This window comes from Fundulus heteroclitus, chromosome 1 (assembly GCF_011125445.2).
Source record: "Fundulus heteroclitus isolate FHET01 chromosome 1, MU-UCD_Fhet_4.1, whole genome shotgun sequence".
Classification (NCBI taxonomy): Eukaryota; Metazoa; Chordata; class Actinopteri; order Cyprinodontiformes; family Fundulidae; genus Fundulus; species Fundulus heteroclitus.
Window position 1 is genome coordinate 1,648,129 of NC_046361.1, and position 26,679 is coordinate 1,674,807.

The following is a 26,679-nucleotide window of genomic DNA, read 5'->3' on the forward strand; positions in this document are numbered from 1 at the left end:
TTAGTGGACGGTTTCCTCCACTGTACAAAGAAAAAGACAAAAGTCAACAAACTAGATATTAATGGAGGCATCCAGTACAGCTCAGCCAGAGTCATTTAATTGTCAGATCAGTTTTAGTTCATTCCTCAGAGAAACTCTCAGTCTTCCTAGACACACTGACAAGAAACAATCTAATCTATAATATTCAAGGAAAGAACAAAGTTATAATTACCTGGTAAGGTTAAAGCAACACCACTTTCTGCTCCATCTACTTCCCTCTGTTAATTAGAAGATGAGATCAAATTATTTATTTAATAAGCTGAATATTGGTATCAATATCTGTTCACATTACAGCTCAGATAAAGACCTACGTACCCTCTGGGACTTTGGTTGTTTTGTGCAAATGCCTGTTAAAAACAAAATTGTTAAATTATTAAAACCAAAAAGAAAATACTGTATTATCTGCTGATTATATTTGATCAGCTTTTATTCATCTCACCTGTTATTGTAATTATATGACATTTCCAGAGAACAAAAACAATCCCTGCTATAACTAAAAAAACCAGCAACATAACACCAATCACAATTCCTGTGATATTTGAGCTTTTTTCTCCACATTCAGCATCAGCTGAAGCTGTTCCTGCTTTTATCAGCTGAAGGTTTTCTTTCTCACATCTGAAATGACAGAGACGTGCATACAGGTGAATACTCTGGTAAACACACTGCTGTGTTGCTGCTGTTTTAACAGACTAGCTTACTGTGTGTGTGGCTGACAGATCAACATTGTTCCATCAGAGAACGTTCCACTGATGCAGTCAGAGCAGTCTGTGTCTGTGGAGGCTGTTCCTGTACAAACACACATCAGTTAGCATGAAGCTGGTCAGAAAACTCTGATCTCACTTCCACTGCTGATCAACATGTAACTCAGTTTATCATTTTCAGTGTTTGGCTGTAAAATCTAAAGTCAGCATTAGTAAAGGATAAAAGAGTCACAGGAAGAATGAAAGGAAAATTGAACAAGACGGTGGTGAGAGCAGCGATGCTGTCTGGGTTAGAGACAGCAGCATTGAGGAAGAGGCAGGAGGCAGAGCTGGAGGAAGCAGAGATGAAGATGCTGAGCTTCTCTTTGGGAGTGATGAAGATGGATAGTTACTCAGAGGGAAAGCTCATGTTGGACGTGTTGGAGATAAAGCCAGAGAGGCCAGACTGAGATGTTTTAGAGATGTACAGAGGAGGGTTGAGAGAACATTGGTAGAAGGATGCTGAGGCTGGAACTGACAGGCAGGAGGCCTAGAGGAAGACCAAAGAGATTTATGAATGGAGTTAAAGAGGACATGAAGCTAGCTGGTGTGACAGAAGAAGATGCAGAAGATAAGGTTAGATGGAGACAGGTGGAAACTCCTGAATTTGATAAGCTGTGGCAGAGGCTGCATGTTTAGAAGAGAATCAAACCAACCCATCTTGCTGATGAACTGTCCAGGTTCACAGCTCCTGTGTTTCTGTGCTACACCACAGCCTCCTGGTTTAGGGTCTCTACAGAAGAATCCCTCCATTGGTTCACAAACTGTGTCTGTAGATAATGTACATCCTCGCTTTTCCTTCAGACCAACTCCTGGGAACACATGCAGATTACACATGAAAACTTCCACCAACATGTTGAACTAAGTACGTCTCACAGAACAGTTTGTTCAACTGGATGAATGTGATTCTCTTGCTACAACAAATCATTACAACTTGCACATAACTTAGGGGCATTTTTTAAGCCAACAGCCCTTCCTGACACAACCTGGATTTGAACCTGGTTCCCCTGTATCAATGATATGAACTCAGCACAATACACCATCACAGAGGACTGTACGTTCAACTGGATGAAGGCAGCATAAATATCTCCATGAATGATAGAAGGAGCATAGAGGCAGTGATTATGAAAGTAATTTATCATGTTATAAAAAAATAGTGATTCTCAGAGATCTAAAACACAACAGTCCTGTGTCCTTAAATAAAAAGGAAAGCACCCTTTTGAATTAGCGATAAAACGTCTAAAACACTACAGTCTAACTGTCTTCTATTTAAGCACTTAAGTAGAAAAGTTAACATAACAGCACCTGAATCACATGTAGAACAGGGATTGCATCTCTTTAGTCCATTTGGTGAATCCATATAAGTCCCAGCAGTGCAGGGCAGACAGGATGTACTTTTGAACTCTGTGCAGTCTGTCTTTACCCGGCTGCCTGTTGAAAAGTAAAACACATTTATTGCTTTATTGTTATCTAAAGAAAATTCTTGAACAGGACGGGAACTTTGCATGCCAAACAAACATCAGCCAATGACAGCAGTCTAGATTCACAATGTCAATAAACAGTGACTAATCATAAACTGGAACATACCTGCAGGGCACATTGGACAGCATTCATTTCCTATCTTGTACTCTGTTAGATGACATGAGATGGTATGAACTCTGAAGTCTCTCATTAGAAGAATCTGTGTAGAACAAAAGGGTTTTTTATAAAATCAAGAACCAGGGCCAGGGTTTTCACAAAGATCCTAACGCCCCTTTTCCACAGACCACGCTTTGCCAAACTCTACTCCAGTCTGTACTCTGTCTTGTCTCTAAAGACTGTGTGGTTTAAAACATTGTTGTTAATGGCCGCTGATCAAACTGCTGTTGTTTGTGTATGGTAGAGAGAAGGCTCCTGCTGCGAAGTGGACGCTGTGAAGCCGAGCATTCTGCAGTGTGGAGGCAACTAGGACTTTGCTCTGCCACAGCAAATAGATCTAACTGAAAAGCATTTCACCAAATCAGCAGTGTGATCACCCAATACTATGAAAATAAAAAGCCCTAAATATTACCTCCTCAAAGTAAAATTTCTCCCCTCACACACACACTTGTACAGGAAGAGAGAAACTGAAACTATGCAGTATTAGTTCAGCCTGATCTGTCATAGTCCTGGACTTTCTGAACTATTAGATCAGTCCACTCCTCAGTCATCAGCCATCAACCCAGACCAGTTCCACCTCCTGCCACTAATCGGTTCCTACTCTGCTTCACTCACCCACTCACCGCCAGATCGTCTCGTCTTCTCACTTGTGCTCTGCGGCCTTGACGCTCCCAGTCCTTGTGTTCTCAGCCTGCATCTGGTCTAGTCTGGTTCTGCCTGCAACTCCTGGTCTGTCAGCATTCATTTTCAATAAACCTTTTTTAACATATTCTGTGTTGGCTACTTTCGGGTTCACACCCCCAAACTTGACATGATCTGTGATCCAGATATTTATCCAGGTAGATTATTTTATCCTTAAAATATTGAATACATTCTTGCATATACAATAATACAAACATTATTTGTATTTTTTGTTTTTATTTATAATGATTTCTTTACGTCTTGCCCATTGAATGCTGGAGATAGACACCAGCATTCCTCGGGACCCCAACAGGGATAAACGTGACGGAAAATGGATGGATGGATGGATGATCTCTTTATGTTTTTATTCTACCGTTTTTTACAGATTTCTTTAGGTTAATCAAAATACTGACCACTGAAGGTGGGACTTAAACCCACCCCCAGGAGGCATTAACCAACTCCTGGCTTTACCGGGTCTGTGGGAAACCAACAGGAGTACAGTGGAGCAGAGACAGGGGAGACAAGAGCAATGGACAAGAGGCATAAGAGTCCTCTTGTAGAGCTCCTATCTTAGCCTATAACTGAATGCCAAGGAATCTTGGCAGGAATTGTTCTTGAGCGTTCACTCTGATCACAGCTGAGGTGGTCTGAGCAGGGATTTACAAATAATCCCTCTGCAAAAGGTGCTGTCAGGAGCGGTGAAGTGGCCTGCAGTTAGAGTGATGTGGTCCACGTAGAATGAGCGGATCAGTGACTTCGCTGATTCAAAGATCTAAACTTTTTAATTAAAGGCTTTTTTTTGTTTCAAGTCACGCTGCGACAACCAATCAGGGATTGGATGTTGTTGTTGCACACGGTGAAGGAGCGCAGCAAAAACAAAGCATTTCTCAATCGAAAAGGGAGATAGAAAAATCCTGTTGCCATGGGATGAAGTAAGAGATGCTCTTTAGAGGTTTGTGGGTCGCTTTGAAGAAAGTCATTTTGATTCAGCCCTTAAAAGGACTTTGAAATCATAATTCGTCCTCCTCTTGTAGCTCCAGAACTGGCCAGCCGCTGCATCTTCCCTGCTCAGGTTCTCTCTGCCAGGCCTCTTTCTCTGATCTCCCACTGGCTTTACTTATCTATTATGGATGATCCGTCCCAGAAGTGGAAAAACAGTTTTGGATCCTGGACAGACAAAAGTACCGTGGGAAACAACCGTGATCCAGCCATAGCTCCTGGATTCTGGGAGCATCTTTGTAGGATCTGGTAGACCTGCAGGGACACAGGCGCTCTTCGGCTTTCCCCATTAAATGCAGCCCTGTGACTCTTTTGGTGATGTAAATCACATCTGTTTAATAAACAACTCAATTTCAGGGAACAATTCCTGTGGGGGAAGGACATAGAAAAAAGCTCTCTCCCTCTCTCTTTCTTGCACCTATTCACCTTTTTTTGTGGGGTTGAGCACTCAAAAGTAATTTTATAAAAAGTAATAATAATAATTATAGCATTATTCTTTATTAATCCACATTTTATCTGTATACAAGTTTTTCTATCTTAAACCAGTAATGTCATCAGTGGTAACAGCCAGAAGTAGGAAATATGTAACCTGACCCTAGCCAGATTGATATCGTTCCGCCTAGCTTCACTCACATCCATCTGGGACATCGCCCATTGAAAGTGATTTCTCCAACCAATTTTATTGTCCAGCCAATCAGGACGCAGGGCTGGAGTTTCATAGATGTGACGTAGTGGAGAAGCGACCGTGAGACTGTTTTTATTCAGACAGCAATGGCGGCTCGTCGAGGAAGCAAGCGTTAACATTGATGCTGCTATTTCTCCCATGTTGTCCAATCTACCTAATATTGTTTCATTAAAAGAACATCAGAGAACGGCTCTGAAGGCTTTTGTTGGTGGAAACGATGTTTTCACCCTTCTCCCAACCGTATTTGGCAAGTTTTGTTTTCCGGGGCGCGCCCGTGGCGGATCAATTAGAACGAACCATATTAGGAGGCCTTTAGTCCTTGACGCGGTCGGCCCGGGATCGACTTCGACGCCTGTCTTCCCCCCTCTTCCTGTCAGCTCACTGTTAATAAAACGCGTGCCACTAGAGCCGCAAACACATTTGAAAAAAAAAAGTTTTGTTTTTTCCTGCGTCGCTCTCACAGCGTCACGGGTTGGCTTCGGTGTGAGTGGTTGAAATAGCACGTCGATAAAGATGACAGACAAGTGGCTTATCCAATCATATGCAAGGATTTTTGATAAGGCCCAGCCTTCAAAAAAGGCAATTCATATGGAGAGGTCCCAGATGGATGTAAGTGGAGCTAGGCGGAGCGAAATACATCTGGTTAGGGTCAGGTTAGGAAATATGACCTTTATGACTAAACTGAACAGCATTTATTTGTATCCTGTTCTAATTTCCATTATAGCCCATCAAAGTAGTCCAAAGAAATTAAAACTCAAAGTTCCAAAACGATGAAGGAAAACCTGTCACGAATAATCCAGCAAAATCAAACCCCTCTTCAGAAAGATGCAGAAAGTGTCATGATTTGTCTTTGGATGAACCCGGACACAGCACGCACGCACAGAGCTTGTTCTTGAAGTGAGTTTTATTGTACAGAGTGAAGGGTAAATGACGAGAAGAACCAGAGTCTTTATGGACGGAGATGAAGGGTGCGGAAGCTGGCTGACAGGAGGAGCGCGGGAAGACTGACTGGGAGGAGACTCTGGAGCGGAGGACTTGAGACCGTGAAGCAGCTGCGGGACCGGAGAGCGTGGAACTGTTGCAGAACTTGAGAGCGTGGAACAGAGTTGCGGAACTGGAGAGCGTGGAACTGAGTAGCAGAACTGGAGAGCGTGGAACTGAGTTGCCACCGGATACTGACTGAGACTGAGCTGGAGTGAACACTACGGGCCGGCGACGAGAGCAGAAAGAGGTACGTTTAAATAAGGGTGGAACCAGGTGGAAGCAGTTGCGGGTTAATTGCAGCCTGCCAGGTGAAACCGATCAGGCTGTGCAGGAACGAGAGAGAGGGAGAGAGGCTCAGCATGCAGCCTATAAGCTGCATCCTGACAGAAAGAGATTTACTTTAATATCAACCAACAAAATGTTTGTTGATAGTATATTGCATTTCTCTGAATCTGTTACATATGGATATTTTTGCTGGTAAGAGTAAGTTTTCCTCCCATATTTCACTGTCTAAAGTTGTTTTCAATTGGGTCTCCTATAATTTTCATAAGAATGATAGTCCGTCTGTTTTCAAATATTGCAATTTGGAGTAAAATTTGGAGACAAAATGACCTAAAAAGAGTCTTTTCTAATGAGTTAAAGTCATCTGGAAGGTTGAGAGTTTCCATTTTAGTGTACACATAATGTCTAATCTGGAGGCATTTGTAAAATTCTTATGTTTGCAATTTGTATGTAGCCTGTAGTAATTCAAATGTTTTAAATGTTCCCTTATCCCAGAGGTCATGAATATGATGACTTCCTGCTTTATACCAGTTCTGAAAGCGAGGTCCATTGTCCCCCTGGTTAATTCAGGGTTATGTCACTGTTGTTAAACAACTCAATGTTTAACCCCAAATACTTTCCGTAAAAATTTCCAAGTATTACATGCACATATTTTTCGCTATAATTGGCAGTTCACGCCTGCGTTTATCAAGTAAGTTGATAGAAAAGTACGGTCATCTTGATAAGATTGACTCTGCCAAAACAGGTTATAGGAAACTGTAGGGATTAAGGGGAAAGCATTAGGCTGGTTTAAATCTTATCTGTCGGACAGATTCCAGTTTGTTCATGTTAAAAAATCTTCCTCAAACTCTAGGGTCACCTGTGGAGTACCACAGGGTTCTGTCCTTGGAACAATTCTCTTTATTATATATATGCTTCCGATCGGCAAAATTATTAGACAGCATGGGATTAATTTCCACTGTTATGCTGATGACACTCAGCTATATTTATCCATAAATCCTGATGAATCCAATCAATTACTTCGATTGCAGTCATGTCTTGATGACATCAAAAGCTGAATGACTTTAAATATCCTGCATCTAAATTCTGACAAGACCGAAGTTGTAATCTTTGGGCCAGAGTCCTCAAAAAATAAACTTTTTAACCAATCACTTAATCTGGGTGGCATTAACTTGGCCTCTGGTAATAAAGTAAAAAATCTTGGTGTTATTTTTGACCAAGACATGTCATTTAAATCCCATATTAAACAGGTTTCTAGAGTTTCCTTTTTTCACCTCCGGAATATCGCCAAAATTAGAAACATTCTGTCCAGGAGTGATGCTGAAAAACTAGTCCATGCATTTGTAACTTCAAGGCTGGACTATTGTAATTCTTTACTATCAGGAAGTCCACAAAATGCAGTTCAAAGCCTTCAGCTTATCCAAAATGCTGCAGCAAGAGTTCTGATGAAAATCAACAAGCTGGATCATATTTCTCCAATTTTAGCTTCCCTTCATTGGCTTTCTGTTAAATCAAGAATAGAATTAAAAATTCTTCTTCTAACTTATAAAGTCCTTAATAATCAAGCTCCATCATATATCAGAGCTCTGATTACCCCGTATGTTCCTAACAGAGCACTTCGCTCTCAGACTGCAGGTCTGCTGGTGGTTCCTAGAGTCTCTAAAAGTAGAATGGGAGGCAGATCCTTTAGCTATCAGGCTCCTCTCCTGTGGAACCAACTCCCAGTTTTGGTCCGTGAGGCAGACACCGTGTCTACTTTTAAGACTAATCTTAAAACTTTCCTTTTTGACAAAACTTATAACTAGAGTGGCTCATGTTACTCTGAGCTACCTTTATAGTTTTACTGCTATAATCTTAGTCTACCGAAGGACATCAGGATCTAATTTTCTCACTCTATAGAGTTCTACTGTTCTTCAATTATGCATTACGTGTTGTCATTTCAGCTTTTAACTTTTTGCTCTCTCTCTTTCTCTTCATAGTAGGTACACCTGGTCTGGCGTTCTGTTAACTGTGACATCATCCAGAGAAGACGGCTAACCCGCTATTACTATCTAATGTAGAACAGATTACTAGATCAATGTGTGCTTCTGTGCTTTTTTGTCTCTCTTGTTGTGTCTCTGCTCTGTCTTCTGTAACCCCCAGTCGGTCGAGGCAGATGACCATAGCTCTCAACTCTCACGCATTGACCGTGTGACACACGCATTTCACTAACTTCACACGCTCACACGCAACACATGGCATTTCACACGCAAACATGGCATTTCTCACGCATAAAAATCACAAAGCCCATCTGGGCTGCGGACGACAAAACTCCGCCTTCTGCTGAGCTGTTTCGGCTTCTTTTACAACTTGTGGCCATCAGTAATTCCTGCTGCAGTTCGTGTTAACAGAGCAGCAGGAAGAGTGCTCAGAGTTATGAATAATTTTAGTCTTAAAAGTGGTGAAAGGGAGCCGGTAAGGTCCTGTACCGCGTACACAGGAGGAGGGGAGGGGGCGGAGCTGCTGCCAGATGACCGGTTCATTCAGAACCAGTCATGGCTGCACGCTGATCATAAAAACAGTTCTGCTAACCAGATGCAGTTTAAAACGCCACTTGGTCAGTTTATAAGTTTCGTTTTTATTAATTCTGCATTTTTTAACTACATGCACCGTATTTCTGTGCCTCCGCGCTTGCTCCTCTCCCCCCCTCCCCTCCCTCGGAGCAGGTGCTTTCTGGGCGTCAGTGCGCCCAGAGCGCACTAACGAGAGCAATAGAGATTTGTCTGGTCAGCGCGGCGACTGACTGAGAAACCTGTCGCTGTGAAAGGTGATGAGAATGTTATAAACTGTAACAGTCTAGAAATGCATTGAGCTGAAAGGAGGGACACATCAGCAGCTGGATCGTGCGTAAAGACGCAGCGGGAACCTCTGTGTGCTTCAGTGTTGCTGCTGAGGGGATCATAAAGGCTTGATGAAACTCAGCCTGATTCACCAATCAGGTTATAGATTTACAATGATAAACAACCCATAGATGAATGTGTAACAGTATAATAATTCGGTCAATAATTAACATCTACTTAATTTTATTCAGTATTATTTGAACAATTGTGTATTATTTATGTTTTAATCCATTAACTGAACAATAAAGTATTAATATGTCTCTTTCTCTTTTTAACACAAGTAATACATGTCTACTTCATTGTCTGGTGGGATAAAAATGAGATGCAGTTGACTCCACCGGCTCTTCCAGGGTTTGGTTAGCCCCGCCCCCAAACAAGCCCCACCCCCAAATTAGCATAATCTCACTCCTAACTTTTGATAAAAGTTGAGAGGTCTGCAGATGACCGTTCATACTGAGCCCGGTTCTGCCGGAGGTTTTCCTTCCCGTTAATGGGGAGTTTATCTTCCCACTGTCGCTTCATGCTTGCTCAGTATGAGGGATTGCAGCAAAGCCATGTACAATGCAGACGACTCTCCCTGTGGCTCTACGCTTCCCCAGGAGTGAATGCTGCTTGTCGGGACTTTGATGCAATCAACTGGTTTCCTTATATAGGAAAGTTTTGACCAATCTGTATAATCTGACCCAATCTGTATAATATGATTGAACTTGACTTTGTAAAGTGCCTTGAGATGACATGTTTCATGATTTGGCGCTATATAAATAAAATTGAGTTGAATTGAATTGAAGCTTCTTCCAGCTCGACATCTTGTCCTTTTATGTGTTTTATCATGTGGTAAATATTCTCATCATAAAGTTGACTAGTTTAGGTGGTATTTTAACCAGGGCTTTGAACCGATTTTTTTTCCCAATCGGTTCGTTCCGAACAGAAACGGAATTATAACGTTTCCAGTTCAGAGTTCCACCACATGAAATTGACGTTCCTGAACCGGTTAGAACAAAAAAATACTGTTCCCGGAACGGTTAATTTCGTTCCTTTCGTTTGACAAATATAGCTATTGATATTGTGTTTGGAATGAGCGTTTTGCTTAACGATGGATCGTAATTTACCTCTTATTTAAGATGTGTAGCTCTAGTGGAGACACCGGTCTCTCTCCATTCAGTCAGCGAATGTGTGATGTGATGTCACACAGGAAGTGAACCTCAGCCGTCATGGTAACGTGCGCTAACCTGACTCCGCCAGCTGTATGTCACTAAGCCTAGCAACATACAGCTGGCACACCTCACATACATCTGGGACACCTCCATAGGAATTGCCTTTATTGAAGGCTGGGACTTATCAAAAATCCTTGTAAATGATTGAATAAGCCACTTGTCTGTCATCTTTATCAACGTGCTATTTCAACCACTCACACCGAAGCCAACCCCTGACGCTGTGAGAGCGACGCAGGAAAAAAAAAGACAGGCGGCAAAGCACCGCAGGTCTGAGTTGATCCCGGGACGACCGCGTTGAGGACTAAAGGCCGACAAGATGTCTGCAGCGGATGCGCCCCGGAAAACAAAACTTCCCAAATCTGGTCGGGAGAAGGGCGAAAACATCGTTTCCACCAACAAAAGCCTTCAGAGGCGTTCTCTGATGTTCTTTTAATGAAACAATATTAGGTGGATTGGACAACACGGAAGAAATAGCAGCATCAATGCTAACGCTTGCTTCCTCGATGAGCCGCCATTGCTATCAAAACAGTCTCACGTCATGGTCGCATCTCCACTACGTCACATCTATGAAACTCCAGCCCTGCGTCCTGATTGGCTAGACAATAAAATTGGTTGGAAAAATCACTCTATATGGGAGAGGTCCCAGATGTATGTGAGTGAAGCTAGGCGGAGCGACATACAGCTGGCGGAGTCAGGTTAAACGTGCGCAGGAAAATAATTACTTTTTTTAAATTAGTTAATTAATAATTAGGCAACGAAAACTTTGAGGAAACGAAATAAAACCGGTATTAACCGGTTACCATTATTTTTAAATAAGTGTTCCAGTTCCAGAACATAAAAAATAATAACGTTTCAGGTTTCGTTTCTGTTCCCTGTAAAATACAAAAAGTTCCCGGTTTTCGTTTTCGTTCCTTGAACCGGTTCAAAGCCCTGATTTTAACCCCAAAATTTGTGAAAACACTGGTGCCCAGCGCTGGTGCCCAGCGAAAAGATTTTACAAAGGCAGGTTTATACTTATGATAAACCGAAAGAGGCATGATTTCAGATTTTGTAAAATTAACTTTGTATCCAGAAATCTTCCCTAACTCTTTTACAAAATTGATTAATGCAGGAATTGAGTTTTGTGGGTCTGTTAATGTCAAGAAGATGTCATTCATGTACAACAGAATTTTGTGCTGTGTTGTTCCTATCACCGTTCCTTTGATATTGGGGCCCCCATGTGGTCCTTGTTTGAACAGGACCATGTGGGGGCCTCGTCTGTCGGTGTTTCCCACTGGAGGTCCCACATGATGAGCCAACACTATTTTCATCCACTCCCCTTGCATGTCCATTTTCAAGACCTATGGAATCCATTTCTCACAAACACCCGGGTGGATTTTTACCTTCAGTTCCTTCTTTTAGTCAGATAATTCTGACGTTTCGTCGTCGACTCTGGTTCTCGTAATTGTCAAGTTTTTCCAGTGCTTTTTAAGCGCTGCTTCTACTGGTTCAAGCCGTGGTGTATTAGCCGCATTATCTTCCAAGTCAGAGACTCGTTGTTCCACCATCCCCAGGCTGTCAACTGTTTTGTCTACTTTTCCTAACATCTCCATGACTTTTTCTAACATCTCCATGACTGGCTTCAATATATTAGCCAGTGTAGTGTACAGCATCTCCTTGATATTACCACTGCACTGTCGTTAGTGAGGTTAGAGGGGTCGGTACATGACTCTGACTGTTCTCCGTTAGCTAGCTCTAGTTCTGTATCGTCGCCTGGGTTAGCTAGCGTTACGCTAGCTGCAGACTTGATCTTTTTCCACGTCTGTCTCCTTTTGGGCATAGTGAAAACGTTGTCCAGCGACATGTCCAACACTTCTGCCAGTTTAGAGATATTTTCCGCACACTTTTGGCAACAGGCAAACTGAGATTTATTAGTTTATTTGCTATCCAGTGAGGAGACCAACAGCGGTGCGTCTACATTCCTAGGTGCATAACATGACCCCCGCTTAAGTCTTTTTAAATACACTTTGAATGTCCACTAGCATTAACCGCAATTAGTATCCTTAATAATTTGCTTCTAACCCTAGGAAATGTTAACCTGACAACAGCCAGCTGTATGTATCGCTCCGCCTAGCTCCACTCACATACATCTGGGACACCGCCATAGGCATTGCCTTTACTGAAGGCTGGGCCTTATCAAAACTCCTTGCATATGATTGGATAAGCCACTTGTCTGTCATCTTTATCGACGTGCTATTTCAACCAGTCACACCGAAGCTAACCCGTGACGCTGATGAGACCGACGCCGGAAAAAAAAAACTTTTTTTTTTTTTTTTATGTGTTTGCGGCTCTAGTGCAGGGTTTCCCGCAGCGCTATCTTGGCGAGGCGGCCGCGGAAAACGTGTCGTCCACCCCCCCCCCCCCCGCTCCGCGGAAAACGTGTCGTCCCCGCCCCCCCCCCCCCCCGCGGAGAAAAAGTCATCCACCCCCCCCCCCCCCGCTCCGCGAGTCGGGGGGGGGGGGGGGGTGACTCCCCCAACTCGCGGGGGAAATTGCTGCGGGAAACACTGTAGTGGCACACCTTTTATTGACAGTGAGCTGACAGGAGGAGGGGGGAAGACAGGCGGCAAAGCGCCGCGGGTCAGAGTCAATCCCGGGCCGACCGCGTTGAGGACTAAAGGCCTCCTAACATGATTCGCGCTAACCGCTCCGAGGCGCGTCCGCGTCCCGGAAAACAAAACTTGCCAAATCCGGTCGGGGGAAGGGCGAAAACATGGTTTCCACCAACAAAAGCCTTCAGAGGCGTTCTCTGATGTTCTTTTAATGAAACAATATTAGGTAGATTGGACAACACGGAAGAAATAGCAGCATCAATGCTAACGCTTGCTTCCTCGATGCGAGCCGCCATTGTTGTTGGAATCTCACGGTGGCTTCTCCACTACGTCACATCCATGAAACACCCGCCCTGCGTCCTGATTGGCCAGACCAAAAATTTGGTTGGGGAAATCACTTTCAATCAGCCGTGTCCCAGATGTATGTGAGTGGAGCTAGGCGGAGCGATACATACAGCTGGCTGTTGTCAGGTTAAGGAAATGTACGGTTTGGTTAAACATAATGCTTGTTTTCGTTTCACTCCACCATTGTCCGATAGTGCTACAAGCGTTATTACGACATTAATAGGGAACATTAATGTCGATATAATTGTGTTTTGTGTAATTTAAGATTAACCAATCACGCTAATGGCAACATGACCTGTATGTGCCCCAACACATCATTTATGGTCGATCATCCGCCTACAGCGCTCTCCAACTTCTTAAGTTACCAATTGTGGTCTTAATTATTTTCTGGAGAAATAATTATATTAATAAAAATCAAGGTTCCTAAAGTTTATTGATTGTTACTAAGCAAATTATTCTTTAAAAGGTTATTTCCTCAAATAATGTTTTATCTAAATTGGAGTTGCATTGTGAATGGGTTGAACACATTAACTTTGGTTCTCTAATTTAGATCTGCAATGAACCCAAGATTCACTGAATCATTCTTATGGTAATGGTTTTCACCTATTTCTTTTGTTCTCTTATGTGTATATAGTTCCTTAGTTTCTTTAATCTTAATTTCATTTAATAGTTTACTTAAGTTTCACTAGCCTAGTGGAGAGGATTTGTTGATTGAAATATAGTGTTAATTCAGATAAACAACATTATATAGTGGATGTTAATTTTTATTTCTGCTAATAAATTCTTATACTTGAAGAGAAGTTGTCATTTATTTATCCCATATGTGTGCAGATTTTGCTGGTAGAAGAATGCCAGTGCTCAAATCATCTTTTCAACTATTGCTCTGATATCAGCTGATTGAAGCGAATATGCATCAGACAATACCTAGGAGAGTTATTTGGTAAGCATTAAATAACTTAAAAACGTGCATAATGGCATAACAGGATTTTCTTTTATAGTCCCGAGAATGATGCTTGCATTGAAATTCATATCATGGTGCATTGACAATTAATGTTGTAGGGGAATTATTTTCTACCTATATGTTTTATCTTTATTTTTATTTTATGTTACTATTTTTTGTCTTTTTCTTTTTTTATTCAATTGCTTATAGCATAGACCTTCTTGAAGAGCTAGGTTTAAATTAAACTTTATCTGGATTCTTTGTGAAGTTCTGTATAACCACTATAGATTCTTTGAGACATCCATTTATTTCCTAGAAAGAATACATGTGGAGGATTGTGGGGTAGGACTGGACGATATAGAAAAAAAAGCTTATCGATAAAAAAAAATGCATATTGATCGATATCGATAATAATTGAAACTATTTAAAACCACATTTTATGTGCAGCTCTGCCTGGACATTTTATGATATTGCTAAATGATTTAATTGTAATAAAGAACACAAACACAGAATTCCAATTAAATCTTTATTTAACCAACTTTTTTAACCATAAGAGAATTTTTTTAAAGAAAAATGACTTAAGAGACCTGAGTTATGTTATTAAATACTGACAAAGAATAAACTAAAGTCACCAGTAAAATGACCAAAATAAATATACCAAATAAATAAATAAAATAGCCTATTTAAGTGGGAATAGTACACTAGTTACTTCTTAGGTTTCATAATTGAGAGGCTGACGCAGGGCTGAATTCTGAGGTTGTGGCGTGTAAGGACGCAGACTGCAGATCATTTTGCACTGATTCCCTGCACTAGTTGCACAATTTAGGGAGCGCTGTTACAGAAAAACTTGCGTCCCGGAACTTTATATCGCGGATCAAGAGTGGCGAGTAATTGTTTGAAGCCAGGTTTTTCAGCAGACAACAGCAGCATATCCATCACTATGAAGCACATTACTGTAGGCGTGATGTCCTTATGCTGCTTGGACACTTTTTCATTTTATCACAAAGAAGGGAGCCCAAATTAGCTGCTATACCTGCTTTGTTTTGGAAGAACTTCCAGAAGATTCCTACGAAGCCGTGCCGGGCTGACGCAGCTCGCGCTGCTTCGGGTGTGAGCGGCTTATGTGATGAAACAAGTTGGTTGCATTACCAGACTTCCTTGCAAGTTTTACAAATTCCTTGCAAGTTTTACAAAAAAAAAAGTTTTACAAATCACTGTGGTTTATTTCTGTCAGACTGGTGAACTAGTAAAACCCCGTTTTGGGACCGTTTCCTCCACCGCTCCTTGCTGCGACATATTCACGTGCTCTGTGTTGTGGTTTGAGAGGGCGGCACTTTGTGACGGCTTGCCTGGGTCCGCGATTACGATTGGTCGAGAGGAAGTAGTGACTGTAGCATCAACTGATATGATAGGCTGAAAGGAAGGAAGGAAAACTGTCTTTATCGAACTTTTATCGACCCATTTTTTTATTATATCGCACCACACGTCTCTCGATCGATATATATTGCTATTGAATTATCGTCCAGCCCTATTGTGGGGAAAGTTTTATCTGTCAAATTGCTAAATGTAAATCGCAACACATCATTAACACAATACTGGATGGCTGGTGTCTGACAGCTTTTCGTTTCCCGTGCACATGAATTTGTAACATCTTCAAGGAGTATGTTGTGTGATATGTCCATAAGACATTGACTCTTACAATGGTTTTGATGATTTGTGATCCTCAAAATGAAGGTTTCTGCTCAGGTTCAAAACTTTACTTTTGTAAATATGTAGCACTTCCTCATTATTCTGTGAAGGGGTGGTAAATGAGGTTACATGTATTTTTTTGTTTGATTACGTATGATAAATATAATTTATTATCAGAAGAGAAGAATTTTAATTTTTATTCTTTTAGATTATCTGAAGAAAGGTTGGCCCATGGTTTCACAGTATGACCGCTACATCACAAGTCTGTGTTATTTGGTCAACCCCATAAGGCGCACCTTTTGCCTTACGCCAATTGTGTTAATTACCTTTTGCCTGCTACCTTTCAAGTCTGTGTTGATTCGATCATCAAGACTGTCTTGTGACTGATTTGATTAAAGGTAGTGTGTGGCTTATTTCTGGTCATCAGTGGCGGCTGGCCCATAGGGGGTGCTCGGGCGCTGCCCTCCCTAGATGTGGAGGGGAAAAGTCAAAATATATATAGATTTTAAAAGTATTATTAATGTCAGTTTTTACTTAATAGTACGTGGCTACATGTAATAAGAATTATTAAAACACTTCTACTGATTGACTCTATCATTTAACAGTGCATTTCCACCAACAGAACGTATCATTTCTCTTCTTCTACACTTGTGGGGCTGTCACTCAAGGAGCCCTACAAGTGTAGCGAAATAACCAATCGTATACTGTTGCTAGGGAAGATTTATAAATATTTGGCCAATCAGCATCGCCAAAATGAATGGCTTTGGGGCTACTGGAATCTTTGCCCCTGCTACACAGTGATAAAGGTGTATAGACCAGTTTACGCGTGACGTCAAGAGCTACATCCGCGCTACATCTGGGTAACGGTGGTCGGCAAAACAGTACTGTTTTCGCTTACCAGCGTGACAAAACGGGTGAATTAGAGCGGACTTTTAGTTTATTTTTGGAATATAAACAATGCCTACGACTTGTTGTGCTCCCGGTTGCACACAGAGGCGACCACTGCTGGTCATCCTAGTCAAACATCGGTATTATTCCATGACATTGATGTGGAAGCTGATAAGTCCATAAAACAACACGCGTATTGTGTAAATCCAGCAAAGCAACGTTTAATGCAGCAGGAGGTGGACTATCAGGTTGATCATGGTCTGGCAGTGTCTAGTAACAGTTCATGGAGTTCTCCCTGTATTTTAGTGCCCAAACCAGACAAAACCTCTTGTTTCTGTACTGACTAAAGGAAGGTGAATGCAGTCACAAAAACTCAATTCTTTTCCACTTCCGAGGATGGAGGACTGTATTAATCGTGCCGGCTCAATTTTTTACCAAGTTGGATCTATTAAAAGGGTACTGGCAAGTTTGTTTAATACCCAGAGCGTCTGAAACCTTTGCTTTTGTAACTCCAGATTGTTTTCTCCAATACACCACCATGCAGTTCGGGTGGTGAAATGCAGTCACATCGTTCCAGCGCTTAATGCAGCAGGTGTTGTTTAGAGTACATACTGTGAAGCATACTTAGCCAACTGTCCAACATTCATCCTCTACTAATCCCAACCAGCCACACCTCTGCCAGCACTCTGGAAGTCACTGTAAATATTAATAATTGTGAATTACTAAGGAGTTTGTAGCGGTGAGCTGCCTTTTAATTTGCATTAGTTTTCTCCTGTAGATAGGCACCAGCACCCCTTGCGACCCCACAAGGTATAAGCCTGTTGGAAAATGGATGGATAGTTTTCTCCTGAGTTTTTACTTAGGGAGGTAAGTGATTGTTGTTATGTTTATTTATTAGGTAAATTTGGTGATTTCAGATAGTTTCCTTTTGTTTATTTTGGCCTGGGCTCACCCTGGATTCAATTTAATCAATTTTATTGTAAAACCTTTTTAAAAACCTAACATTGAAAATAAATAATTAGATATCTTTGTTTTGTGGCGGCCTGAGGTCTGAAGACAATGGATCACATCATGTTCTGATCTGGCCACCCCCAGACAGGTCACATCACCTGATAGACTCTTTGGAGTCTCTCTGACAACTATTGTTAAAAAGGAAGAAGGCCCAAAACACTACTTATTTCTCTCTTTCTCTGAAAAATGAATCAAGAACAGAAAATCAGGAACAGCATGTAATGTGAACAAGGTCCATTCCATTGCAGCACTTTTGGTTTTACTATCAATAAATCTTGTTTGTTTCCTTGTTCTGTTATTACATACTATCTAAATCTGGGTTCTCTGCTACACAACTGTCTTGCAGAGGATTGCCAGAGACTGATTCAGAGGGCAGCAATCCTAAAAAAAAATCAGAAATTTTGTGTTTTGAATGTTTTGAAGATTTTACCTTTACTGTACAGACCACAAATAACTGAAACTTTGATTGTGTTTCAAAATGTGACTAAATAATAATACCAGCAGTGTAGTACAGGCTTAAATACACATATATCGTGCAATAAAATCAGATCAGACCGATTGCCTTATTTTATCTTGGAGTCTGAAGTGCCTTTAGTTTAGCTGGAGCAGAATGTGATGGAGGTTTGGCTGTAAGCTGGAACACCACTGAGTCTCCATCTTCCCGTTTTTAGACCACCTAGTTCTGTACATGCATCAGTTTGCATGTTGCAGCAAAAAGTGGTGAAAGCAGAAGCAGATGTAACTAAACTGAACAACACAGAGAACCCTGCTCCCCATCAGTCAAACTGGCTGAGCATGCTCCTTTAGACAGTAAACGCTTCTGCTTTTAGACTTTCAGCCCAATCCCATGAGAAACAACGTAAGTAAATGCAATTCTTTACTTTCCACCACTGGCAGAAGACGACCTTGGACAACTATGTATTTTGTGTGGAAGGAAAAATTAAGCGAAGAATCTGTTTGCCTAAACTCTATAGCAGGACATGTATGGCTCAACAAGAGGCTTTAAACAACAAACGTTAAATCTGCTTCTGAGGAAACCTAGAGATGGATTATTAGGGAATTTATCATTTCATAAGAATCTCTGTTGTATTAGCATAGCCATCATGTTGCCATAAAGACATTTACCAGCAGTATAGATGTTGCTGTCCAAGCTTGTCTTCTTAAAATCATTCTTAAAGGCAGGAGTAAACTTCTCTGGAGCTGAACATCATTCTATGGAGACGTAGGATGGTCAGAGTTGGGACACTGAAGGCTGAAAGTCAGCATCTGCAAAAAGGAAACATAAACAGTGTCTTAACATGCAGGAGCTCCAGGGACAGCAACATCAAGCAGGGCAGCAGAATTTTAGCGAAACCTGGAATATGTGATATTGTGATTTGATGATGATGTGATGAGATTAAAGAGCTGAACATTATTAATGTCTTTCTGCTTCAGCTTTCTGCAAACATAGAACCAAGACAGTGGGCCGTCTACTTGGCTGCTGGAGACCAAATTAAAGCTGCATCTGGATAAATCTGCTCTTTTAGTGATAAAACCATTTAGTCATTGTTCCTCAATGACTTTACCACAACTTCTTGATGCTTTTCTGCTAGATTAAACAACAAATCACTAAATATATAACTGGCATAAAGAGCCTACAGATCCTCATCTAAAACCTCTAATTGATATTTATTGCAGTCCAATATTTACAAAGTCAGCAAAGGCAGCATTCATTTGAGGAACTTTCAGGTCTAATTCTGCTCATTGATGTAGCAAAACAATTTGTTTTTTTCCCATTGAAGCTGCCACAACATGCATCCTCTGGTATCTTGGAGGAATAACCGCTTATGAATGATATAACATTTTGTACTTTGACCTATAAATGGAAGTTCCACACCTGTATCATCATCTAATCTGGAGTCAAAGGAGAAGAAACAGAAATCTCAGCAGCTCCCAGACTTTGCTGGTAAAACAGATGTTCAAAGATAATCTGTGATCATTGAATTTTTGTTCTCATGGTGGCGCTAACATGATCCACCATTCTGACCGACTATTCTTTATTAACAATTGTGATATCACTGGTCTGATGTTACTTTTTACTTATATTAAACTGTCACCAGAAACAATTTGATTTAAAACATAAGCCACTTCTACCATTTAGTTCGGTCACACTTTCACCCAACCAAACAATAATGAAATATCTCTGTTATTTTTTATTAACTTTAATGTAAAATCAGGAACCTTCTGTCTGTGACGTTGCTTTGTGATGTGATGCTGTGAATGGTTTACTGCCACTGCAGAAACTGACTTCATGACTGTTATCTTGTACAACATGATATTGAGCCATAGCTCAGGAGGTCTGGGAAGTTGCTGATAAAAACCTGGGACCAGACATTTTTCATGTGTCCAAATTTTGGGGCTGCATCTCCACACTACTGGCATAACTTATGTAAAATCTTCTTCTTTGGGTCACAGTTGAAAAACAACAGCTCCTCCTTTAGTCACAGAAACACAATGGTCACAGAATACAGGTACCTCTCAAAAAATGGAATATTGCCAAAAAGCGTAATATTTTTTCATCTCAAAAACCAGAACTCATATATTACATAGAACTGTTTGAAATAGAGTGATCTACTCCAATAATTTGTTTGTCATTTTGATGATTATGGCTACAGGTAATGAAAACCCAAAATTCAGTGTCTCAGAAAATTTGAATACTGTGAAAAACTTAATTATTGGAAACTCGTGGTGTCCCGTACTGATCAGCAAAATAACTCAAAGCACCTCTGAAGGTTTCCTGAGCCTTTAAACAGCCTCTGACTCTGGGTCAGTAGGCGATAAAATCATGGAGAAGACTGCTGACTGGACAGATGTCCAGAAGACAGTCAACACCGTTCACAAGGAAGAGAGACATAAAGGTCATTGCTGAGGAAGCTGGTTGTTCACAGAGTTCTGGATCCAGGCATATTAACAGAAAACTGAGTGGAAGGAAGACGTGTGGCAGGAAAAGGTGCAACAGCAACGGGGAGAACCGCAGCCTTGAGAAGATTGTCCTAGAAAATCTATAGACTATTGTCCAGAGGAAGATAAGAAACACCACCAGACCGAGGGAGGCGGATGACCTGAAGGCAGCTATCAAAGCAATCAGGGCTTCCTGAACACCTAGCAGAACCACAGGTTGATGGCCTCCATGCCACAGAGCATTGATGCAGTGATTCATGCAAGAGGAGCCCAGCCATGTACTGAGAGCATAGAAATAAACTTTTCAGAAGCCTGACATTTGTGCTTAAAATGTTCATTTTGATTGGTCTCACACGATACTCTGAGACACTTAAATTGGAATTTTCTTTACAAGCCATAATGATCAAAATGACAAGAAATAGAAGCTTGAAATATTTTACTATATGTAGGCAATATGGCTTAAAATAAAATGTCAGATTTTATTATACCAAATTTGATTGCCAATTTTTTTTTTTACTCCTTTTCATTTTACATAAAGAAATTAATTATTTTAAAAACGTACTTTTATATCATGCATTTCACCTGGGAGTTGACCTGAATCCAAAGTGAAACTAAATACAAGCTGAGAAACACGCAAATTCATAAATTTTTCAACCAGCCCTAACTCTATGTGTATTGAATCTTCAGAAAATGAACGTTTCATTCTATGAATGACTGACAAACTGTAACGTTCTGTTGTGGTTCAGGTTATTTTTTCAGTTTATCCAACTTTTCTGTCTTAGGATTTATTTCTGTCTCTTGTTTTGTATTGGATTTATGCTTAGTCTATTTTAGTTCTGGTCTTTGTTATTAGTTTTTATTTCAGCTCGTGTTTGTTTAGTCTTTGTCTTGTTTTCTACCTTAGAGTTATTGTCTATTAGTCTGTATGCTCCTTTTATCACCTCCACCTGTTTTGGTTAATTAGTCCCGCCCTGCTCTCCTGTTCCGTTCGCCTATTTAAGTCTGCCTTAGTTTTCTGTTTGTTGCCAGGATGTCTCACATTGCCAATTCTCACTCAGCCTTTGGTAAGAGCACTCCAGCTTCTGTTACTCCGTCTAGTTACCCGTCTGTTGCAAGTCCTGACCTGATTCTGTTTTTGAGTCTGCTCCAGCCTTTATGTTTCTACCTGGATGTCTGCTCCGAACCATTGTGATTTGTTTTTGCCTGAATTACCCCTCATCTTCTTTAATAAATCCTTTAGCATCAGCTCCGTGTCTGGCTCACATTGGATTCAACCTACGCAATCGTAACACAAACAATATTCCACTTTTATGCAATATTAAAAATGTTTGAGATGCACTTCTACTTTCTTTTTCTTTCGTCTTCTATAGTGCAGCAGTGAGTGTTTTGTATGACATGGGCAGGAACAGTGCATTTTGGTGGCCAAGGTGTGCATGTGTGGGCCTTTGTGGAGCCCCACACCTGCACACCTGGAAACAGCACCATAATACAGTTTTTACAAATGTGTCTCTCTTTATTAACAAAATAACTTCCTAGTTTAATTGTTTTGAAAAAAGTTTGAATCAGTTAGAGGAGAATTAAAAACCTTGGTAAGACACTAAACTAGTTTAGCATCAACAACACACTGATGGTAGCTACTGTTATAGGTTAATTTTAGTTTAATTTTCCTCTAGATAAATAATGCATCTAACTATGTTTTGCATATTGGCAAAATTAGCAGTCAGCTGATTTTAATAGCGATTAAAACAAGGAAACAAATAAAGTACAATGAATCAAATGCAACAATAAGGAGGGTAGGACTCATTGTATAAATTGCTGTTAAAATTAAAATTTATCTTTGAGCTGTTTTCACATCTTGTTTTTCTTTGATGGAAACATGGAAAAAAACATGAAAAAGGTCTGACTTTCCAGAGGAAACTGACCCAGATGATCATGATAAGGTTTGTTTTTCTGACAGAGATTCATAAGCAGGAGTCTATCAAAACCAAAAATCCTCAAAGTCTGCAGAACTTCTCCAGATTATTTTCTATTAACAGATTTTAACGCTGCTGTTCAGAGGAAGTCATTTTTGAATTAGGACAGATGTGCCGCCTGATCATTTCACGTCTGTTGATTTAGTACTTATCACTTTTCATAGTTTTCATTAATTTACAGTTTAATGTTGCTTTAGTAGTAAATAGCTGCATGTGAAATAATGCTTTACTACGTTTTTAACAACAACAGTATTTAAAGAAGTCAATCGGTTCATTCTTTTTTCTTTCCGTCCCCCCCCCCCAACCTCCCCCCCGACCATTGGAGAGTAAAATTACTTTTTAGGGGCTGAAATTTAAACATCCTTCTAGGGCTGTGCATAAAAATCGATATAAAGATTAATATCGATATTTTTAAAAACGATTTAATATCGATATTCTGGCTTTCAATATCGATATACCTCCCAACCTCTAGGGGGCGTTATTACAGCGCAACCATTACAGTTCACAGCGAAGGAGAGCAAGTGAGACGAATTTGTGGAACGGCCGACAGGATTTTAGAAGCTCCTTTGTCCCTAAAATCAGATGTTTGGGCACATTTTTGGTTTCTGTGACACGTTAAATGCATTGAAGCAAATGCACTTTATTTTCCTGTTAATATGTCTGTGATCAATAAATAGAACACAAACATAATATTTGGCTGATTTTGGTGATTGAATCACTGAGCATTAATTCAAAGTAATAAATATCGATATTGGAATCAAAGCAAGCTGAGCTATGTATCGAGAATCGTATCGTATCGTGAGCTGTGTATCGAGAATCGTATCGAATCGTGAGCTGTGTATCGAGAATCGTATCGAATCGTGAGCTGTGTATCAAGAATCGTATCGAATCGGCTCATCCTAGATGATACCCAGCCCTACATCCTTCATAGAATTAAGATTAATAGCCAGTACCTGTCATCTAGAACTCGCTGATGCCGGCGCAGCGGTCGAGACTCCGAATATCCGAGCATGAATTCGCGTTATTACAACGTGACGCGATTAGTCAGTGATACCACAATATGGCGTTGAAGCGATCACGAGGAGACAGTGAAACAGGAGATGATTTAAAGGGAAAGTCTGGTCAACAAGGAAAAATCAGTGGATCATTATCTATACCTAAAACTAATACGTTTGTGGTGATTTAATCAATTTAGCATTAATCAGTACAGAAATAAAAACATAAATTGTCACAACGATCACCGATACTGGGAGCGGCCATTATTGCCCTTATTTGGCCAATAATGGCCGCTGACATCACATCCTGTGATGTCTCTGTGCAGTAAGGCACTGCGCTCTACAAGCTAATTCAATAGGAACTGTTGTACACAGCTGCGATCAACAACAATTATTTCGGATTTTGAGAGGACTTCACCATTGAAATTCGCGAGAGCTATTGTTAAAGTAACAATGCCCACGTGCTTGGCAGTTGGATGTTGCAATACATTGGGTAAAGGTTGAAAAAACAGTTTTTTTCACCTTTCAGTTATGAGGCGGAGGGATATTTCAGCTGGTGTCTGTAATGCGGCAGTGTCACTCAGTTTAGAGCCCAAACAAGCGACTTTACCTTCAGAAACAAGCCCAAAAAACTGCAACCCGCAACTCATGAAATTTACAAGCAACTTTAGAAAAAAGGGACACCGAGACATTTCATCGGCAAGAAGAGCAAACTGAGAAGAATAACACAAAAATAAGAAGACGGCTGCCGCAGCAGACAGATTCAACTCAAATCGTCCCTTTTTGGTCTTTTTGCCTCAAACTGTTATGGCTGGTTTTCGTCAAAAGTCAGGTTACTATCAAGAAAGTCTTCTATATATCCCAAATCGCCGTCATGATGGTGATAAATCCATGGAACTCCCATCGCTGTTGCACATTAATCCATCACTCTCTGGTCGTCGCCACCTTGGATAATAGCGCGCAGTGACACAACAAATAACGACTCTTCTTCTTCGTCTCTTTTTTATGGTGGTTGGCAAACAACTTTTAGGTGCATTACCGCCACCTTCCAGAATGGAGTATAGATCAACCTTAATCTATTATATTCTCCCCATAATGCCTATTCTTCTTAGAAAACTAAAAATACTACTAAAAACTACATCTCCAGACGATCTCTGAAATAATTAACTTATATCTAATTTATTTTTAAATTAAACTCTCTACACAACACACACATAGAGCCTTGGGACTTGCTCAACAGCTGATCCCACAAAGTGACATCACAAAATGGGAGGTGCAGTACTGTTGTTCGACAAACACGGAAGCCTCCACAAAAAGCATATTCAAATAAAAATTACTCTTAGTTAAAAAAATTTTTTTATAATTTATTAAACAGTATGTAATAATTTTATATTTGAAGTACTTTCAGCAGTTTGAATTCTGATTTTGACCGGACTTTTCCTTTAAGGCCAAACAAAAAAAACCAACAACAACAACAACAATCTCTCTTGAAATTCTGGTCCAATCAAACAGAAGGGTTAGTAGAAACCAACTCGATCACTTTATAGTTTAAATAAAGGCAGATTTATGTGATTTTAAATCACATAAATTTGCCTATATTACACGCATAATATTATTTGCCCAGAAGCATCCCAGAAGGTTGACATTTGTAAACCCATTATCATCGTCATCATAAAGTTGAAGGTGTTGTAGAAGAGAACAATATTCTTTGTCAAGTCTTACAGTTCTATTACAGGCTTATTTCTTAACTTCACCATACATGTTAATTGGTTTAACTTACTTTAAAGTTTTTTTTTCTCAATATAGTTTATCTTGTTAAAATATGTTCAAAAATCCTTTATCACTTGAACCATACCAAACTGTTCTTAAGTCCTTGGGTCTTTTTATTTCATTTTACTAAATAAACATCATTTATGGAAATGAAGAAAATCTTTGTTTGATTAATTGTTGATAGGGATAATTTTTTTCTTCAAACTACTTTTTAACCTTGTGCATGCTGTGAAAACCGAGAGATTTTGGCTTGAAAATCCTTTTTCAATTACAATAATGTAATCATGCTAATTCCACTTGTGTTCATCGATTAAAATCATTATTAAAACCCTTAGATAAATAATAAGGGTAGTGTGAAAAAGTAAAGATGGCATTCTTTGGTCATTTAGCCTCACATTGTCTTGGCATGACCACTGAGCTATATTATACACTGGAGTGCTAATCGCCCGCTGTTAGAATGAGTCGCTTTGAAGCCACCATTCTGTGAGAGTAGAGAGTAGCAAGATGGCGGCCAGTGACTTCAGTTTTTCGGCAAAATCAGCATTCCAGTGTATTATATAGCTCAGTGGACATTACCCTAAGGTGCGCACCCCAATTTCAAAAATCCTGGATCCGCCCCTGGGTGAGGAGCGCCGCCCGCCCACAGCCGCTTTGAGTTCGCCCTGAGAGACACAGTGGAGCTGTTTGACATTTGCTCAAAGTTCAGTCTTGCCTCAGAATGACTAACTGCACATGAAATGATGTTTTGCTGTTTTTTGTCTCCAACTATGAAAACCTCTAAAGATTCTTTCTCTCCCTCTCAGCCGCTATCGGGGCACTCCCAAACGGTAGACAGTAACAGAAAGCGAAACAAAACTACAACGCTGAGGTCAGAAAAGTTTAGAAACATGTTAGTTGATCACGTATAAAAAATGTAACCACTGTAAACGTTTGTTTATATGTTATTATATTCGTAATATGAACATATTTCGTATCCATACAAGTCGAGAAAAAAACTCTTGTTTTGGCCGATTAATAAATAATTATGTCCTGTACTTCCTGCTTAACGAGCAACAAAGACTTGAAAAACAACTGCCAACAGACTAAACACTCATTGTTCCCGACGTTAGACTCTCAGAACCAGCTGGTAATAGAAACTGAGGATAATTTATACACAAACTCGGCAAACTTACCTTCACAAAGATATATTTCAACAGTTGTGTCGTGCCAAACGAGCCGTTCTTGACATAATATCACCTGCATCGGGAGTCGAAATTCGGTAAAGTTAGAAAGATATTCCCAGATTCGGTTTTCCGGATCAATAACTAGGCTGATGATTTATTCTACAAAACAGACACCTCTCCGCAACAACAGCAAGGCAGACAGTAGCTGTGTCTCAATTCGGCGGCTGCGTCCT

At 40.4% G+C, this 26,679-nt stretch overlaps 1 protein-coding gene across 1 annotated transcript; it reads right to left on the reverse strand.

Moving 5' to 3' along the window:
- On the reverse strand, positions 1–26,644 carry LOC118563696 (tumor necrosis factor receptor superfamily member 14-like). Its single transcript, XM_036139000.1, has 10 exons — positions 26,456–26,644; positions 18,731–18,871; positions 2,367–2,460; positions 2,085–2,210; positions 1,436–1,591; positions 738–825; positions 479–654; positions 355–380; positions 212–257; positions 1–20 (listed from the first exon to the last, which is right to left on the reverse strand). Exons 2-10 carry the CDS (start codon positions 18,773–18,775, stop codon positions 1–3), a joined length of 777 nt encoding a protein of 258 aa, XP_035994893.1. The 5' UTR covers positions 18,776–18,871; positions 26,456–26,644.
- Positions 26,645–26,679: the final 35 nt, after the last annotated feature.

Excerpts from the sequence above, each read along its gene's own strand:
- LOC118563696 (XM_036139000.1), bottom strand. The coding sequence starts at position 18,775 with ATGATTTTAAGAAGACAAGCTTGGACAGCAACATCTATACTGCTG. Across the intron at positions 2,211-2,366 it reads CTGTCCAATGTGCCCTGCAG|GCAGCCGGGTAAAGACAGAC; the intron begins GTATGTTCCAGT and ends ACTTTTCAACAG. Across the intron at positions 1,592-2,084 it reads CTGTTCTACATGTGATTCAG|GAGTTGGTCTGAAGGAAAAG; the intron begins GTGCTGTTATGT and ends ATGTGTTCCCAG.